Source organism: Pristiophorus japonicus, chromosome 13 (genome assembly GCF_044704955.1).
Source record: "Pristiophorus japonicus isolate sPriJap1 chromosome 13, sPriJap1.hap1, whole genome shotgun sequence".
NCBI classification, from domain to species: domain Eukaryota; kingdom Metazoa; phylum Chordata; class Chondrichthyes; family Pristiophoridae; genus Pristiophorus; species Pristiophorus japonicus.
This window is the reverse complement of record NC_091989.1, coordinates 135,483,031-135,504,027: the sequence shown is the minus strand read 5'-3', so window position 1 is coordinate 135,504,027 and position 20,997 is coordinate 135,483,031. Positions and strand designations below refer to the sequence as shown.

General features: G+C 45.2%; 1 protein-coding gene across 2 annotated transcripts in view; it reads right to left on the bottom strand.

Annotated features, from left to right (window-relative positions):
* The window catches only part of LOC139278844 (plasmanylethanolamine desaturase 1), a 176,746-nt gene extending 156,050 nt beyond the window's left edge, over positions 1 to 20,696 (bottom strand). The window contains exon 1 of one of the 2 annotated variants that reach the window (XM_070898037.1): positions 20,174 to 20,696. In XM_070898037.1, the coding sequence (XP_070754138.1) occupies positions 20,174 to 20,336 (163 nt within the window). In that variant the 5' untranslated portion in view covers positions 20,337 to 20,696. The remainder of the gene's footprint in view (positions 1 to 20,173) is intronic. The other variant, XM_070898038.1, reaches the window with a different exon arrangement.
* Positions 20,697 to 20,997: the final 301 nt, after the last annotated feature.

Below are 20,997 nucleotides of genomic sequence, written 5' to 3'. Positions count from 1 at the left end.
GGCGTTGAGTCGGGTCGGGTCCGGGGTCCGGGTCCGGGAGGGGGGGGGGGGGGGGGGGGAGGGAGTCGGGCGGTGTCGGGGTCGTGGGGGGGGAGGGGGGAAGCGGGAGTCGAGTCGGGTCGGGGGAAGTAGGAGCTGGGCGTGGGAGGAGCCCTTATGCACACAGCCCCAGTGAGGCCATTTGGCCATTGCTAGGGGCTGCGTGCTTCGGGCTCCCCCACACAGTTTTGGGCGCCTGGAGCTACTGCACATGCGCGCCCACTGTAGCGCGCATGTGCAGAGGTCCCGGCACTGTTTTCAGCGCAGGGACCTAGCTCCGCCCCCCCACTGCTCGTGCTGCGCCGCGCCCGACTCAACAGGACCAGCAGGGAGCAGGAGTATCTGTAAGTTTTTTTTAGGCGCACTTTGTGGCACGAAAAACGGGCGTACAGGTCGGGGCTGCGCCATTCCAGGCGCGGCCCGAAACTTGGGCCCAATGAGAGGACATATAATGGTACAATCCTGAGGATGGTGCACGAACAAAGAGACCTGGGGGTATGTGTGGATAAAACATTGAAGGTAGCAGGCAAGGTTGAGGAAGCAATTAAAAAGGCTTACGGGATCCCAGGCTTCATAAATAAAGGTAAGAGTACAAAAGTGTGGAAATTATGAACCTGTATAAAATACTGGTTTGGCCCCAACTGGAGTATTATGTCCAATTCGGTGCCCTACACTTTAGGAAAGATATGAAGGCCTTAGAGAAGGAGCAGAAAAGATTTAGGAGACTGATTCGGGAATGAGGGACTTCAGTTATATTGATAGACTGGAGAAGCTGGGGTTGTTCTCCTTAGAGCAGAGAAGATTGAGAGGAGATTTGATAGAGGTGTTCAAAATCATGAAGGTCTGGACAGAATATATAAAGGGAAACTGTTCCCATTGGTAGATGAGTCGAGAATCAGAGGACACAGATTTAAGATGATTGGCCAAAGAAAAAAAGACAATGTAAGAAAAAACTTTTTTATGCAGCGAGTGGTTAAGTTCTGGAATGCACTGCCTGAAAGGGTGTTGCAGGCAGTGCATTCCAGATCTTAACCACTCGCTCAATTTTATCTTTCAAAAGGGAGTTGGATAAGTATCTGAAGGAAAGAAATTGCAGGGCTATGGGGAAAGGGCAGGGGAGTAGGACTAGCTCCAAGCCAGCACAGACTCGACGGGCTGAACAGCCTTCTTCCGTGTTGTAACCATTCTATGATTTATTGATGCAGTGCACTCTATTACAACAGTATTATACTCAAATAAAAACAGAAAATGTTGAAACGCTCAGCAGATCAGGAAGCATCTGTGGAGAGAGAGAGACAGAGTTAACAGCTCTGAAATTCCGGCCTCTCTGAATGCGTACGACGTGTGGTGCACCCGAAGAGGCCACGCATGTTCCAGGTTTAGGCGCACGAAGTGCATGCGCGTGAACCCAGCACTTGCGACCTGTCAAAATGTCTTTTGACAGATGGCACTCAACCCCGGAAGAAGGGCCTTCACGGGTGGAGATTTGGGCTATTTGCCCAACGCTTACCCAGCGAATGTCCTTCAAACTGATTTACCAACGTAAGAGTTTTAATAGATAGAAAAAATAAATGTTACTACTTATTTTTAAATTAAAAGCCCTATCTATGAAGGCAAGTTTATTGTTAACACTATTAAAACATTTAAATTTCCAAAAATAATTTATTTCTGAAATATTTAATTTCATGCAATTTCTATTCACTTTTTAAAAAGTGAAGTTTTTATTTCAAATTTAGATTTGTGTTTTATTTGATTTTAGGGGTGTTCTCATTGATAGTAATGGGAGCTCCAAGGTCCCATTACTATCAATGAGAATACAGGTACTACATTGTGATTGGTGGTCCAGGCTCACATGATCCCAGGAAGCTGGGATGCATGGGTTTCTGTACTGGATTGCACATCTAGGCCTCGGACCCGAAGTGTTCGTTCTTCTGTGACAATCAGGTACTTTCAGATTTATTTATTTTTGATTGGAGGCATCCGCCCGCGGGAATCCTCGAACTGAAATTTTTGGCACAACGTTTCAGGTCGATGATCTTTCGTTGGAACTGGAAAGGTTAGAGATGCAACAGATTTTAAGCAAGTACAGCGACAGGGAAAGGGGAGAGGGAAGGAAGGAACAAAAGGTCTGTGCTAGGTGGAAGGCAGGAGGGATTATGACAAAAGGGATGATGGTACAAGGCAAAAGGAGATGGTAATGGGAGTATTATACTCAATCTCTTTATTCTTCGGCAAGAACAATTTTACTTGGAAGCAATTCCAAATCAGCAGAGGCACAGAGGAAATTTTACTGTCCCCTCTGATCCACCAAATGCGACAAGAATGAGGTCAAAACTCAATCTACTTGATGTCTGGGTCTATGAAATGATTACAAAACATTCTCGACATTACAGCTTGTAGATTATTTTACAGAACATACTCTAGGCAATTCTTAAATATGGCTCTCATCAGGTTACAAATTAACTTTATTAAAAATGTGGATGAGATAGATTTTTTTTCCAAATAGAGCAATATGACTTTTTTTTTTATAAAGTGCCCATAAAGCAAGGAGAAAGCATCGCTTACATCTGCACTGCTCAAGAAAATCAGTACAATGAAAATCTTTGCAGCTAATTCACAATCTAAACCAATTAAGGGATAAATTCTATCTGATCATGTGTTGGTTCCTACTGTCTTCTCACTGCAGCTGACAGCCTTCATAGCGAAGCTTCAGTGGCTTTCTAGTTCAAAATAGGGCTTTTGTGGACTTTCTAAATAAGAAAAATTGTTAAACTCCTGGTCACCAGCAAAAAAGTTTATATACAGAACTCTTGGAAGGTTCAAGATGAAATTGAAATAACCACATTATCCTCAGGAGAGAAGGACATTCGTCCTCAGATTGCTATCAAGTTTATTCTCATGCTCTAATTAAAGTTAATAGAATCATTGAATAATACATCACAGAGGGAGACCATTTGGCCCATCATGCCCGTGCCAACTCTAATATCCAATTAGTCTCATTCCCTGACTCTTTTCCCATAACCCTGCAAATTTTTCCCTTCAAGTATTTACTCAATTCCCTTTTGAAAGTTATTACTGAATCTATTTCCACCACCGTTTCAGGCCGTGCATTCCAGATAACAAATCGCTGCATTAAAAAAGATTCTCATCATACCTGTTGTGCATCTGTAAAGCATGCACTCCCATGTTCCGCCACCAGGGAGCGCATCCCCTGAAGTCCCAAGGGATCCCAGTATCCTTGGGAGCACTGTACATAAGCCGGCCACTAAGGCCTGTTCCTCACTCTGGAGTGTCTTAATAAAGACTGAGGTCACTGTTACTTTAACCTCCCTGCGTGTAGTCTCATCTGTGTTAGGAATACAATGACTGGCGACGAGTATTTGAATCCAACGCAAAGATATAGCAAACTATGGGCATCCTGGAGAAGTTCTCGGAGGGCGAGGACTGGGAAGCCTATGTCAAACGGCTAGACCAGTACTTTGTAGCCAACAAGCTGGACGGAGAAGGAAGCGCTGCAAAAAGGAGAGCGGTCCTCCTCATGGTCTGCGGGGCACCGACCTACAGCCTCATGAAGAATCTTCTGGCTCCGGTGAAACCCACAGATAAGTTGTATGAGGAGCTGCGTACACTGGTTCGGGGGCATCTTAACCCGAGGGAGAGCGTGCTGATGGCGAGGTATCGGTTCTACACGTGCCAGCGAGCAGGTCAGGAAGTGACGAACTACGTCTGCCGAGCTAAGGCGACTTGCAGGGCAATGTGAGTTTGATGGCTACCTGGAGCAGATGCTCAGAGACTTTTTTGTACTGGGCATTGGCTACGAGACCATCCTACGAAAACTTTTGATTCTAGAGACACCGACCCTCAGTAAGGCCATTGCGATAGCACAGGCGTTTATGTCCATCAGTGATAACACCAAACAAATCTCACAGCACATAAGTGCTAGCAACATTCATAAATTAACTGGAACTGTGTTTGTGAGCAGAAATGTACAGGGCAGAAACCAGAGTCTGCAACTGCCAGCAGGCCTCAGGTGACCCAGATGACTCAGAGTCTGCAACAAAAGAATGAATGCAAGGCAATTCACACCTTGTTGGCGTTGTGGAGGCTTCCGTTCAGCCTATTCATGCCGCTTCAAAGGGTATGTTTGCAAGAGCTGTGGAACGATGGGGCACCTCCAACGAGCTTGCAGACGAGCTGCAAGCTCTGCAAAACCTGCTAACCACCACATGGCAGAGGAAGATCGGTCCATGGTGGATCAAAGCAATTTAGAGCCTCAGAGAGAGGAGGCAGATGCTGGGGTGCACACATTTGAGATGCAATGTCCATCTATAATGCTAAATGTAAAATTGAATGGCTTATCCGTAGCCATGGAACTGGACACTGGTGTTAGCCAATCTATCATGAGTAAAAAGATGTTTGAGAGACTGTGGTGCAACAAGGCACTCAGACCAGCCCTGAGCCCCATCCACACGAAACTGAGAATGTACACCAAAGAGCTTATCACTGTCCTGGGCAGCGCCATGGTCAAGGTCACCTACGAGGGCACGGTGCATGAACCGCCACTCTGGATTGTCCCGGGCGATGGTCCCACACTGGTTGGAAAGAGCTGGCTGGGCAAAATCCGCTGGAACTGGGATGACATCCGAACACTATCACTTGTCGATGAGGCCTCATGTACCCAGGTTCTTAACAAATTTCCTTCCCTTTTTGAGACAGGCATTGGAAACTTTTCCGGGGCGAAGGTGCGGATCCACTTGGTCCCAGAGGCACGACCCATTCATCACAAAGCGCGAGCGGTACCTCACATGATGAGGGAGAGTGTGGAAATCAAGCTGGACAGGCTGCAACACGAGGCATCATCTCCCCAGTGGAATTCAACGAGTGGGCCAGCCCTATTGTTCCAGTACTCAAAAGTGATGGCATGGTCAGGATTTGCGGCGATTATAAAGTAACTATTAATCGTTTCTCGCTACAGGACCAATAACCGCTACCTAAGGCAGACGACCTATTTGCGATGCTGGCAGGAGACAAGATGCTCACCAAGCTCGACCTGACTTCGGCCTACATGACGCAGGAGCTGGAGGAGTCTTCGAAGGGCCTCACCTGCATCAACACGCTCAAGGGACTGTTCATCTACAACAGATGCCAGTTTGGAATTCGGTCAGCTGCAGCGATCTCCCAGAGAAACATGGAGAACCTACTCAAGTCAGTACCACGCACGGTGGTTTATCAGGACGACATATTGGTCACGGGTCGGGACACCGTCGAGCATCTACAAAACCTAGAGGAGGTCCTCCAGCGACTGGATCGCATAGGGCTGCGGCTGAAGAGTTCGAAATGCATCTTCATGGCAACAGAAGTGGAGTTTTTGGGGAGAAAGATCGCAGCAGACGGCATTCGGCCCACAGACGCCAAGACAGAAGCTGTCAGGAACGCGCCCAGGCCACAGTACGTCACAGAGCTGTGGTCATTCCTGGGACTCCTCAACTATTTTTGGTAACTTCCTACCAGGGTTAAGCACCCTCTTAGAGCCCCTGCATGTGTTATTGCATAAAGGTGAGAACTGGGTATGGGGAAAAAAACCAAGTCATTGCTTTTGAGAAAGCCAGAAACCTTTTATGCTCCAACAAGCTGCTTGTATTGTATAACCCATGTAAAAGACTTGTGCTAGCACGTGATGCATCGTCGTACGGAGTCGGGTGTGTATTACAACAAGCTAACGTTGCGGGGAATTTGCAACCTGTCGCCTATGCCTCCAGGAGCTTGTCTAAGGCCGAGAGGGCCTGCAGCATGATTGAGAACGAGGCATTAGCGTGTGTGTTCGGGGTAAAGAAAATGCATCAGTAACTGTTTGGCCTCAAATTTGAGCTGGAAACCAATCACAAGCCCCTCATATCCCTGTTCGCTGAAAACAAGGGGATAAATAACTCAGCCTCAGCCCGCATACAAAGGTGGGCATTCGCGCAATCAGCGTATAATTATACCATCCGCCACAGGCCAGGCACCGAGAACTGTGCAGATGCTCTCAGTCGGCTACCATTGCCCACCACGGGGGTGGAAAAGGCACAGCCTGCAAACTTGTTGATGGTGGCGCAGACCACAGACTTGTTGATGGTCATGGAAGCGTTTGAAAATGATAAATCACCTGTCACGGCCCGCCAGATTAGGACTTGGACCAGCCAAGATCCTCTGCTGTCCCTAGTTAAAAAAAAAAAAGTGTACTGCATGGGAGCTGGGCCAGCATCCCCGTTGAAATGCAAGCCGTTCCAGCGGCGAAAGGACGAGCTGTCCATTCAGGCAGACTGCCTGTTGTGGGGTAACCGCGTAGTACTTCCCAAAAAGGGCAGGGAGACGTTCATCTCGTATCTCCACAGCACACACCTGGGTATAGTAATGATGAAAGCGATAGCCAGATCCCACGTGTGGTGGCCCAGTATCGACTCTGACTGAGAGTCCTGTGTACGGCAAAGCAGTGTGTGCGCTCAGTTGAGCAACGCACCCAGAGAGGCACCACTAAGTTTGTGGTCCTGGCCCTCCAGACCATCGTCGAGGATCCATGTCAACTATGCGGGCCCGTTTCTCGGTAAAATGTTCCTGGTGGTGGTGGATGCTTTTTCAAAATGGATTGAATGTGAAATGTCAGGAAGCACTGCCACCACCACTGAAAGCCTGAGAGCCATGTTTGCCTCCCACGGACTGCCTGACATACTGGTCAGTGACAACGGGCCATGTTTCACCAGTGCTAAATTTAAAGAATTCATGACCAGCAATGGGATCAAACACGTCACCTCGGTCCCGTTTAAACCAGCCTCCAATGGGCAGGCAGAGCGGGCGTTACAAACCATCAAACTAGAGCCTTAAACGAGTCACAGAAGGCTCACTCCAAACCCGCCTGTCCCGAGTACTGCTCAGCTACCGCACGAGACCCCACTCGCTCACAGGGGTGCCCCCGGCTGAGCTACTTATGAAAAGGACACTTAATAAACCAGACTCTCACTGGTTCACCCCAACCTGCATGATCAGGCAGAGAGCAGGCGGCAGCAACAAAATGTAAACGATGGACACGCCACTGTGTCACGGGAAATTGATCTGAATGATCCTGTGTATGTGCTAAACTATGGACATGGTCCCAAGTGGCCGCGGGCACGGTGATAGCTAAAGAAGGGAGTAGGGTGTTTGTAGTCAAACTAGACAATAGACAAATTTGCAGAAAGCACCTGGACCAAACGAGGCTGCGGTTCACAGACAGCCCTGAACAACCCACAGCAGACACCACTTTTTTCGAGCCCACAACACACACCCAAAGGATCAACGACACCACCCCAGACCAGGAAATCGAACCCATCACGCCCAACAGCCCAGCAAGGCCAGGCTCTCCCAGCAGCCCTGCAGGGCCAACAACACGCCAGCCCAGCGAGGGCACAGCCAACACACCAGAACAGACATTTGTACCGAGGCGGTCTACCAGGGAAAGAAAGGCTCCCGACTGCCTCACCTTGTAAATAGTTTTCACTTTGACTTTGGAGGGGGGGGGGGGGCGGGGGAGTGATGTTGTGTATCTGTAAAGCATGCACTCCCATGTTCCGCCACCAGGGAGTGCATGCCCTGAAGTCCGAAGGGATCCTAGCATCCCTTGAGAGCACTGTATATAAGCCGGCCCCCAAGGCCTGTTCCTCACTCTGGAGTGTCTTAATAAAGACTGGGGTCACCGTTAGATGAGACTGCACACAGGGAGGTTAATGTGTGTTAGGAACACAATAATACCTCTGGTTCTTTTGCCAATTACCTTAAATCTGTGGCCTCTAGTTACCGACCCTTCTGCCACTGGAAATAGTTTCTCCTTATTTACTCTATCAAAACCTTTCAAGATTTTGAACACCTCTATTAAATCTCCCCTTCTCTGCTCCAAGAACAATGCCAGCTTCTCTAGTCTCTCCACATAACTTAACTCCCACATCCTTAGTACCATTCTAGTAAGTCACTTCTGCACCCTCTCTAAGTCTATGACATCCTTCCTAAAGTGTGCTGCCCAGGTTACCTAGGGCCTAACCAGTGATTTATAAAAGTTTTAGCAAATCTTTCTTGCTTTCGTACTCTATGCCTGTTTATAAAGCTAAGGATCCCGCATGCTTTTTTTAAAACAGCATTCTCAACTTGTCCTGCCACCATCAAAGATTTGTGTATGTACAACCCCAGGTCTCTCTGTTCCTGTACCCACTTTAAAACCACTTAGTTTATATTGCCTCCCCTCATACTTCCTAACAAAATGCATCACATCACAATTCTCTACATTAAATTCCATCTGCCATGTGTTTGCCCATTTCACCAGTCTGTCTATGTCCATCTGAAGTCTGTTACTATCCTTCTCACTATTTACTACATTTCCAAGTTTTGTGTATTCTACAAACTTTGAAAATATGCCCTGTATACCAGAGTCCAGGTCATTAATATATATCAAAAAGAGCAGTGGTACCAATACCGACCCCTCCAGTCTGAAAAACCTTTCACCGCTATTCTCTGATTTCTGTCTCTTAGCCAATTTTGTATTCATGCTGCCATTGCCCCTGTAATCCCATAGGCTTCAACTTTGCTAACATGTCTATTATGTGTGATATTTTATCAAACAACTTTTGAAAGTCCATACACACTACGTCAACCGCACTGCATTCAGCAACTTTACGTTTTTGGATGAGATAACAATCAAGTTAGCCAAACACAATTTGCCTTGAACAAATCCATGCTGGTTGTTATTTATCAACTCATATTTTTCCAAGTGACAATTCATTTTGTCTCGGATTATTGTCTCTAAAGGCTTCCTCACCTCCTACGTTAGGCTGACTGGCCTGTAATTGCCAGGTTTATCCCTCTCCCCTTATTTGAACAAGGGTATAATATTTGCACTCCTGTAATCCTCTGGCACCACTCCCATATCCAAGGAGGATAGGAAGATTGTGGCCAGTGCCTCCGCTATCGCAACCCTTACTTCCCTCAGCAACCCAAGAAACACCCATGCAGACCAGGTAACTTTTCTACTTTGAGCACTGTGTAAGAATAAAAGTGCTTAGTAATGACAAAATTGATTCTATGTATAAATGTTGACAATGTAGATTATATGGAAAGGCTGCAGTTTGAAGAGACAAAATGGCTATCTTTCCCAAGTTCATGTCTCCATGGCTTTAAAACTCACCAAACTAGAAAATGTGTTAATTGGAAAGCTATTAACCCAATCAAGGTATGGCACCAGGTTCTCCAGACAGACCTATGTTTGAGGATAGCCAATAAGGAACTGCCCTGGAACCAAGACCCAATCCTGGGGCTTTCTGAGGAACAATGGCTTTGAGGGGTATAAAAACTCAAGCCAAAGACTTCTCTCTCTCTCTCTCTCTCTCTCTCTCTCTCCCTCTCTCCTCTCCTGAGCACACGGCAAACTGCCTGCTCAAGACCAGCCGAAACAGCAGGCCGTGTGCTCAGCCAGCCAAAGGAAAGTGACGTATACCGTTTTATAAAGCATTATTGTAACATTGTATCTGTTATAAATAAGTTGATCCAAAGGATAGCTGATGACTGCTGATAGATGTGCATGTGTGTGTGTTTAATAAACTATTCCAAATTGTTTTAAAAGAATCAGTCTTGCTGTCAATTTAATGCCAGAGATTTAGAAATCTTACAACTGCTAACATTTTTTTTCAATTCATTGGATGTGGGCGTCGCTGGCAAGGCCAGCATTTATTGCCTTTGAGATGATGGTGGTGAGCCACCTTCTTGAACCGCTGCAGTTTTTCCTAGCAGTTTGATAACTGTCCTCTGAAATGGTTTAAAATTTAAGAGTCAACCACATTGCTGTGGGGTCACATATAGGCCAGACCGGGTACGGGTGGCAGATTTCCCTCCCTAAAAGGACATTAGTGAACCAGATGGGTTTTTACAACAATCCGGCAGTTTCATGGTCACCATTACTGACACTAGCTTTTTATAGCAGATTTATTTAATTAACTGAATTCAAATTCCACAGCTGAGGTGGTGAGATCTTAACTCATGTCTCCGGATCATTAGCCTAGGCCTCTGGATTACTAGTCCAGTAACATAACCACTATGCTCCCTTACCCAATTTTAAATACCTTCTCTATTTATTTTTATCCAATCCAATTTCTCTACCACCTCCTCCTTTACTGTGACATTGGCAGCATCAGCTTTCAAATACCTTTTCCAAAGAACTTTTGTTACTAACCCAGCTAACCCTATCCTATTAATCAGAATAGCTGTCATTTTCTCTGGCTGATTGCACTTCACTCTGCCTCTGAACCCTAAATACACTAAGGTACCAGTGTTCGTTCGAACATCCAATCTTCTTTCCAGCTTAAAGCACAAGATCCCAGGTTCTTAACTTTAAAAATATATACTTCACATCGATGGTTTAAAATTTCATTAACTCAATTTTTTTTTTTTTTAAAACAGCACATACCTCTAATTAGAGTACACCATCCCAATAGGTTTCCCAATCACCATGAAAAAAATGTTTAATAAATCCATTACATACAAGCAGGTCTAATATAATTAGGCTGCCTCACTTGATCGATTTTGTTCTAAGCAGGCAGCATCTTGCATTGCTTTTCCTAAAACTTGGAGGAAAGGAAAGCAATTGCAAACTGGAAGCATGTCATTATACACCCTTGTAGAACATGATCATTTAAGTCAGGGATACCTGAAGTTACATCTCCACAGTACACAGAGGTTAAGATGCCTGTGGTATGAGGTCATGCCTTGATAAATTACTTTTAGTTGAAACTGATCGGAGCTCACTCCAGTACCGAGCATTGTTTTAATAAAACATAGAACTTCTGACTCGGACTTGGTTAAAAGTGTTTCTTTGGCTACCAAAGGGTGGAAACTACAATAAACTCAATCTACATACAGTGCACTGGACTTAGAAACAAGTTGGAAGCAACAGAGCAAGAAATAAAGTTGGTCAAATCAATTTAATTGGGAGCAAGATTGTGCGTTTTTTTTCTAATTTTTATGTAACTAGTCAAAATTATTCCTCAAAATTCAGTTTTAATATTTTAATCAGGTAGGCTACCAGAGGCCCACTGTCATATTTTGGCTTGACTATTCCAATGCACTCTTGGCCGGCCTCCCACGATCTACCCTTAGTAAACTTGAGTCATCCAAAACTCTGCCGCCCGTGTCCTAACTCGGACCGAGTCCCGCTCACACATCACCCCTACATGCTTGCTGACCTACATTGGCTCCCGGCTAAGCAATGCCTCGATTTTAAAATTCTCATCCTTGTTTTCAAATCCCTCCATAACCTTGCTCCTCCCCATCTCTAATCTCCTCCAACCCCACCCTGAGATATCGGCACTCCTCTAATTCTGTCCTCTTGAGCATCCCTGATTTTAATTGCTCCACCATTGGTGGCCATGCCTTCAGCTACAAAAGGTCTTAAGCTCTGGAATTCCCTCCCTAAATCTCTCTTGTCTCTCTTCCACCTTTAAGACACTCCTTAAAATTTACCACTTTGACCAAGCTGTCCTGATATCCCCTTATTTGGCTCGGTGTCAAATTTTGTTTTATAACACTTCTGTGAAGAACCTTGGGGCATTTTACTACATTAACGGCACTATATAAATACAATTTTCCCTATTTAAAAAAGGAGGCAGACAAAAAGCAGGAAACTATAGACCAGTTAGGCTAACATCTGTGGTTGGGAAAATGTTGGAGTCCATTATTAAAGAAGCAGTAGCAGGGCATTTGGAAAAGCAAAATTCGGTCAGGCAGAGTCAGCATGGATTTATGAAGGGGAAGTCATGTTTGACAAATTTGCTGGAGTTCTTTGAGGATGTAACGAATCGGGTGGATAAATGAGAACCAGTGGATGTGGTGTATTTGGACTTCAAGACATTTGATAAGGTGTCACATAAAAGGTTACTGCACAAGATAAAAGCTCACAGGGTTGGGGGTAATATATTAGCATGGATAGAGGATTGGCTAACGAACAGAGAACAGAGAGTCGAGATAAATGCTTCATTCTCTGGTTGGCAACCAGTAACTAGTGGGTTGCCATAGGAATCAGTGCTGGGACCCCAGTTATTTACAATCTATATTAACGACTTGGAAGAAGGGGCTGATTGTATCATCAGCAAACTTGGCTACGTTACAAAGATGGGAGGAAAAGCAATGTATGAGGAGGACACAAAAAATCTGCAAAAGGACAGAGACAGGCTGAGTGGGCAAAAATTTGGCAGATGGAGTATAATGTCGGAAAGTGGTGAGATCATGCACTTTGGCAGAAAAAAATCAAAGAGCAAGTTATTATTTAAATGGAGAAAGATTGCAAAGTGCTGCAGTACAGCGGGACCTGGAGGTACTTGTGCATGAAACACAAAAACACAGTATACAGGTACAGCAAGTGGTCAGGAAGGCCAATGGAATCTTGGCCTTTATTGCAAAGATAATGGAGTATAAAAGCAGGGAAGTCTTGCTACAGCTATACAGGGTATTGGTGAGGCCACACCTGGAATACTGCGTGCAGTTTTGGTTTTCATATTTACGAAAGGATATACTTGCTTTGGAGGCAGTTCAGAGAAGGTTCACTAAGTTGATTCCAGAGATGAGGGGGTTGACTTATGAGGAAAGGTTGAGTCGGTTGGGCCTCTACTCATTGGAATTCAGAAGAATGAGAGGTAATCTTATCGAAGCGTATATGATTATGAAGGTGCTTGACAAGGTAGATGCAGAGAGGATGTTTCCACTGATGGGGGAGACTAGAACTAGAGGGCACGATCTTAGAATAAGGGGCCGCCCATTTAAAACAGAGATGAGGAGAAATTTCTTCTCTGAGGGTTGTAAATCTGTGGAATTCGCTGTCTCAGAGAGCTGTGGAAGCTGGGAAGTTGAATAAATTTAAGACAGAAATAGACAGTTTCTTAAACAATAAAGGGATAAGGGGTTACGGGGAGCGGGCAGGGAAGTGCAGCTGAGTCCATGATCAGATCAGCTATGATCTTATTGAATGGCGGAGCAGGCTCAAGGTGCATTATGGCCTACTCCTGTTCCTATTTCTTATGTTCTTATTAAGTTATATGATATTTTCTTGAATTCATCATCAGCAACCACTTCTATAAGCAAACTTCATGTCTCCTACAATCGAAAGAGTACCTTTTTCTGCCCAATGTCTAGCTAAATGATTGCACCAGATACCCCTACTCTGCACCAGCGACTGAAAACAATCGCCTGCCTCCATGTGATTCTCCTCTTTTTGAAGACTATATTTTCAGCCCAGTTTTATCAGACCAAGACCTAGGTTCGAATCAAACAGATGATTTATTTGAATAAACAGTTAAATGCAGAGTATATAGCATAAAACAGTGTATCATTTACTTTATTGTTCATCTTGATACATGAAATAATAAAGACTTCACTCACTTCTCTGTCAGACTTTGGAATTAAGATAATGGATGCAAAGTTATCCTGGTGCAAATTACTTTGCATAGAAACAGGTAATATAAATAGTGGCTCATGTACAACACATTGATTGTAGCAACCTTAAAAATATTCTGCCTTTGAAAGCTTGCATGAAAGTGATCACTGCATTGGGACACAGCACATCAGTGTATTTTACACAAAGCTCATTTTAATGACTAACTCATTCAAACTTGAATATACTGTATCAGGTTTGACTCATCACATACAGTATTGGACTGAAATCATGCCAGTTGAAAGGCCGAATCAGTTTACAAATACTGTACTAAGTAAAGGTTATTAACTTGTTATAGTGTCTGAGTGTTCACTCTATCTAGGGTTCATACATGACAGCTCCATTTGGAGGGCTATCTATAGTCTTCTATATTCAACCATGTTTTATCCCTGAGTAAACTCAATTGTTGTGCATCCGCAAGTCTGTCAATTTACACAATATCTCACTCCGGTTTTCTCAGAATTAGATTTATTTTTGTTCCTTCAATTTTCTCTCCTCCATTTAAGATGCTGTTTCATGCTGGTGTAGTTACACAGGTACTAGGTAATCTCGAGTACTTAACCTAAGTGACCATTCTTCATGTATAATGTAGCGCCTTGTACGTGGATAGGACATGTGTATACCATGCTTGGTACAGAATTCAAGTCTGTTGAACGGGAAAGGAACCTAGCATTATAGTACAAGAGTCTCTGAAGATGCACGACGAGTGCCGAAAAGCTACTGCAAAGGCAAATCGAGTATTAGGATATATAGCAAGGACGATCCAGTATAAAATAAAAACAGAGTGTAATTTTACAAGACCTGGTTAGGCCTTATCTGGAATACAGTGTACACTTTTGGCACCTTCACAAGGAGAACATAAGAACATAATATAATAGAAGCAGGAGAAGGGCATACTGCCCCTCGAGCCTGCTCTGCCATTCAATAAGATCATAGCTGACCTTCTACATCAACTCCACTTTCCTGACGATCCCTATATCCCGCGATTCCCTTAGTGTCAAAAAATGTATCGATCTCAGCCTTGAACATACTCCATGACTGAGCATCCACAACCCTCCGAGGTAGAGAATTCCAAACATTCACAACCCTAAGTGAAGAAATTTCTACCACCCCTTATCCTGAGACAATGGGCTCAATTTTCACCAAAGCTTTTTTTTTTGGCGTACTTGAAGAGTTACGCCCGATTTTTTGGGGCCCAAGTGTGCCAAAAAAAAAAATTTCTAAGTTTCCCCATTGGATTTCTTCATTTTGGCATGGCCTAACCTGTCCTTTAGTTTTGGGGTTGGAGCCTTGATCTGCGCCAAAAAGATCGGGCTGCCATGGTAACCAGGGACACAACGCGAGCTGAGGCTGCAAAGTGAAGCTATCCCATTCTGCAATTTCTGGTCTCTCCTCTCTCTCTCTCTCGTGTGTGAACCGAGGACTGAGAATGGGACCGGATCGGGAGAATGGGGACCAAGAATGGGACCGGACATCCTTCGGGCGGGGTTCAAGGTAAGTTGCTGCTATGTGCTTTTCAATTCTTTTAGTGTGTCCGGCCATCTGCTGCGCGGATTTCATTCCCTGCGCCGATTTCCTTCCGGAATGTTTTTCTGCAGAGGCCACATACACTGGCCTAAGCAGAACTGGAGTAACTCTCAGCTGGCCAAACTTCCATAAATGACCAGAATTGGCACAGGTGGCTGGTTACGCCCCTTTGGCTGAAAAAAACTGACCTAAAAAAAATCATAACTAACTGAATTGATTGTGGAAACTCTGGTTTTTCAACTTAGGCCAAAAAGAGCAGCCTGCTCCAAAAAAAAAACAGTGCAAATCACTGGAGAAAATTAAGCCCCATGTCTCCCGAGTTCTCGACTCCCCAGCCAGGGAAACATCTTCTCAGCATCTACCCTGTCAATCCCCTTTAAAATCTTGCATGTTTCAATGAGATCACCTCTCATTCTTCTAAACTCTAGAGTGTATAGGCCCAATTTACGCAATCTCGCTTTGTAGGACAACATTCTCATCCCAGGAATCAAACTAGTAAACCTTCACTGCACACCCTCTAAGGCAAGTATATCCTTCCTTCGCTAGAGACCAAAACTATACAGTGCTCCAGGTGTGGTCTCACTAAAGCCCTGTATAAGTGCAGCAAGACTTTCTCAATCTTGTACTCCAAACCCCTTGCAATAAAGGTCAATACATCATTTGACTTCCTAATTGTCTGCTGTACCTGCATAGTAACTTTGTGTTTTGTGTACAAGGACACCCAAATCTCTATGAACACCAATATTTAATAATTTCTCACCATTTAAAAAAATTCTGTTTTTCTATTCTTCCGACCAAAGTGAATAACCTCACATTTCCCCACATTATACTCCATCTGCCACCTTCTTGCCCACCCACTCACTTAACCTATCTATATCCTTTTGGAGGCTCTTTATGTCCTCCTCACAGCTTACTTTCCGACCGAGCTTTGTATCCTCAGCAAACCTGGATATATTACAGTCGGACCCTTCATCTGAAATCATTAATATAAATTGTAAATAGCTGAGGCCCCAGCACTCATCCTTATAGTACCCCACTCATAACAGCCCGCCAACCTGAAAATGACGCGTTTATTCCTACTCTCTGTTTTCTGTCCTTTACCCAATCCTCTATCCATGCTAATATATTATTCCCAGCCTCTTGAGGGTGATAGAGACCTTGGGAAAAGTTCAAAGGAGGGCCAATAGAATGACTTAAGACAGCTGGGTCTATTTACTCTAGAATAGCATAGACTTCAGGTGATTTCATTTAAGTATTGAAAATGATGAACAGACTACACTGTGTTTATGTGAATAGATGATTTGAACTAGATAGGTTAGACAAAACAGAGGGTCATGCATACAAACTGTGTAAGCAGAGAATCAAGTTAGACGTCAGGAGGTTTTTTGCAGCAGCAGGTTATCAACCGCTGGAACAAGTTGCTGGGAGTGTGGATTCGCGGCAAGTATTCAACAGGGAGCTGGATTAGTTGCTTGCTGTGGCTGATATCACTGTGTACCTCAGTCACCATGATTTCCTGGAACTCGTTTTGATCACTATCAGGGTTTGCAGACGAATTTACTACATACTATTTTCCCCCTGAATTGGCCTGTGGTTAAAAAATGTTTTGCCTGTTTCAGGCAATTACATAACTGTTGGTGGAAACAATACTGGGCATCCTGATGCTTAATTGCATCATAACCTTTTGGGACAGGCTCAATGGAATACATTTGTATGTGTCACCTGAACAAAGAGTTCTGCAAGTTATTCAACTATATGAGGCATCACAGTTATGCCTGATCCTATCCTTCTGGGGCCACGAAATCACAATCAGAAACTAGAACCATAAGTGATTTTCTTCTTCAGAGTCCAAGGGTGCTGAGGCCAATTATTGTGTCCAAACTATGGTCCCAGCTGAGATCATCTAATTCAGCACAGACCAGAGATTAAACGTGGTCTTTGTCAGCTTACTTCCACAGTGAGCAGTGAATTAACGGCGCCATTGGGTGTAACCCTGTAATTAGTTAGTGACATCTCCAACTATATTTAAAATACTAGCTATCTCATCTTAGTTAAAAGGCAGAACAATTTTCATGCCCAATGAAGAATCCTAATTTAATCATTACAAGTAGTATTTGTCTTGCTCTATATTTAGGATGTGTATTTAAATAAAACTGTCAGTTTTAGTTTTAGGCTCCTTAATTAGATAAAGTTCACAGCTCTTACTTAAACTTGCAGTCAAATATCAGAAGCTAATAATTTAGTATGGCAGCAGAGATTCTGCCAACCTAGGATACCAGAATGTTTGATATACCAACTCAGGGATACCAGAGATCCTACAACATGGTATAATTTGGGACAGAACTGTACACGTCCAATTCAGAAAAGTATGTAGCTTAGTTACAATACTGACTTCAGAACGATTCAAAGCAGAAGGTAATTCACGGGGTTACCCAGAGATGTGTCCCCAGTAGTTAGTTATTTATTAAAACAACTTGCTTTACAAATGATCATATTTATGGGTCTCCTCTGTGGAGTCATGTACCTGTACCCTCTCCATTTTCTCAGTCATCATAGGCGGTCCCTCAAACGAGGATAACTTGCCTCCACGAGTTCACAGGTGTTTCAATGAAGGACCCGATGTACCAGTCCTGAACTCCAATTGAAGGGGTGGAAGATGCCTGTGCGTGAATTTTTTTAATGTGTGGTGGCCGTTGAACACCAGCCATCACACAGGCTTGACAGAGCTAGGTCTTGGTCCAGTGGCAAGGATTAACCAAGACGGCTGGAGACCTGCTCTGCTGCACAGACCTAGCACGCACACATATCACAGTGTGGGCTGGTCCGTGCTGCCCTGGGCCCTCGCCTCTTCTGAGCCCCGTACCCTCATCTGTCGCACCTCCGCCACGATTTCTCGCAGCTCCTCCGCCATAAATATTCACTGCATCGCGCCACAAACACTCGCAGTTCATCCGCCCCGACCTTCCCACTCCTCTGTACCTGGGCCCTGCCGACGTTCCTGCCTATGCTCCAAAATGGCGACCAGGGTTTTGATGACATCACCCAGTCGCCCATCTCAAAATCGTCGCTGGAGGTTGAAGTGGTATGCCGCTCCAGCTTTTACTTCCCAACCTGCGGAGCTGTTCTCTCGCAGATCGGGGGCCACTTTTCTCAGTAAAGTGGAAGTATCCTGCAACAATAAAAAGACATTCATCCACTTCCCACCACCGGTGACACCAAAGATGGGGAGGGAGTGCAATCCAAAGCGATTCCCTTACAGTAATGCTAATGGAGTGAATCTACTTCACACGCTTTTACTGAGGGAAGGCAGGATATATAGAGTCATATATCTGCAAAGGTTCAAACACATATTCTAGGTTACCAGAAACCCAGTGTACACTATTCTTGCTCACCAACACCAGCTATGTTATATAAATGTAAGTGAGTCATGAGTCAGAAGACTGTGGGTTCAAGTCCCAGTCCAGAGACTTGAGCACAAAAATCCAGGCTGACACTCCAGTGCAATGCTGAGGGAGTACTGCACTGTCGGAGGTGCCATCTTTCGGATGCAACATTAACCTGAGGCCCCATCTGCCCTCTCAGGGGGACGTAAAACGAAAAGACGCGCATTTATATAGCACCTTTCATGACTTCATGATGTGCCTAAGTGCGTTACAATCAAAGTACTTTTGAAGTGTTGTGATGTAGTAAACACAGCAGCCAATTTGCATGTAGCAAGCTCCGACAACAGCAATGTGATAATGACCAGATCATCTGTTTTAGTGACATTGTTTGAGGCAGGGTTACAGGGAGAGATTGGGGGAGTGGGACTGGCTGAAGTGCTCTTGCAGAGTCAGCACAGACTTGATGGGCCAAATGGCCTCCTTCCATATTGCAACCATTCTATGATAAATATTGGCCAGGAAACCGGGGAGAGCTTCCCTGCTCTTTCTCAAAATAATGGCATGAGATATTTTAAGTCCACCTGAGAGAACAGACAGGGCTTCAGTTTAATGTCTCATCCGAAAAACAGCAATCCCTCTGTAGTGCATTGGAGTGTCTGCCTAGAATATGTGCTCAAGTCTCTGAAGTGGGACTTGAATCCACAATCTTCTGACTTGAATGGCAAGAGTCCTACCACTGACACACATGCATACAAGTTGCTGCAGCACCATCCACACTGCATGTTGGGATAGCTTAGCAGGAGTCCCAATTCCAAAATGACAATCCTGTCAATGTCATGAAGAGATCAGAATAGTAAAGTCAACTGTTCCATATGTAGTTGGAATACAAATACTTTGCAGCAGGAAATGGTAGAGGCATAGACATTGGATCTTTTCAGGGAAAGTTGAATTAAACATTTGAAGCAGAGGAAAGTCGAAGGTTATGGAAAGAAAAAAGGGTCAGTGGGATTAGTGTCAGCTTGGCTCAGTGAGTAGCACACTCGCCACCAAGTCAGAAGGTTGTGGGTTCATAATCCCAGTCCAGGGATTGGAGCACAAAACATCTCGGCTGACACTCCAATGCAGTGCCGAGGGAGTGCTGCACTGTCAGAGGTGCCATCTTTTGGATGAGACTTTAAACTGAGATCCTGTCTGCTCTCAAGTGGACATAAAAGATCCCATGGCACTATTTCAAAGAAGAGCAGGTGAGTTGTCCCCGGTAACCTGGTTAATATTTATCCCTCAATCAACATAACAAAAAAACAAATTATCTGGTCATTATCACATTGCTGTTTGTGGGAGCTTGCTTGTATGCAAATTGGCTGCCGCATTTCCTACAACAGTGACGACACTACAAAAGTACTTAATTGGATGTAAAGCGCTTTGAGACGTCCGATGGTCGTGAAAGGCGCTATATAAATCCAAGCCTTTCGATCTTTAGTTTTGGTTGGCTCCAGCAAAAAGACAGCACAGACAGATGGGCTAAATGGCCTTCTCCTTTGCTGTAAACTTCGAGAGAGTACTTGTTGTAGTGTCCCTGCACTACACTGCTCCAGAGTTGCCCAGGCTTTCTCAGCTATGTAGATCTATATAGTGGTACTCTTTGGGTGTGGCCCCGGTTCGCCCAGCTATGTTTAGAGGTGGCCATACTCCCTCGCCTCTCCCAGGTGCTACCTCAGCGCGCTGCCCCGGGCTCCCCTTGACTTACACGGCGAGTACAGCTGTGCCAGCTCCCTGGCCCCAGCGTGCTGCGGTCCCCAGCGCGGCACCGTGCTGCTCCTCGCCCCGGCTCCGTGCTCGTTGCCGTTCGGGTCCTCCTCAGCCATGGACCGCTGTTCGGTCCCCACCTCCGACAGCCGGGCAGCCGCCATCTCCTCCGGCCGGATCGGGTGACCGGGGCTCCTGTCCACTGACCCGGGCGGGACTGGGTCTCGAGCAGCTGGGGGAGCGCGAGCGAGCCTGGGTTGCAATCAGCTGGTGCACCGAGCCGCCATCTGACAGGCTGCCTGCACCGCCCTCGCCTTTCAATCCGCTCCGCCTGCAACCCAACGCTGCTGCAGCTGCTATATTTTGAAGGCGGCCAGGCCGGCGATAGACTGAAGATCAAGGTCTAGCCGACACTCAGGAGATTCCCAGCCTCCCGGTACGGTGGGACGTGCAGCCCGGTGCGTGCAATGCCTGCTTCAGTACAAACTCCACTCCCTGCCACACCCTGCCGGGTCACTGGGCGCAGCAAGAAAGTTACAGATCGAGCGAGCAGCCAGAGATTCCTCGTCTACCAACTCCAAAAGTTAAAGATCATAAATCAATAAATGCGTTCCATTATCTTTCCCAATGGATAAACAGGCTTACTTTACAACAGTTCCCAAGCCCTTTTATGTATTTTTACAGGTTTAAAAAAAAAAGTCATTCCCCAACCCGCCCATGACATTTCACAACAAACTCATGATTTTTACAGGGTGACAGCTGCAAGAAAAATGCAGGGAACAGCACCAACCCTTGTACATGGCCTTCTTTGACCTCACAAAGGCC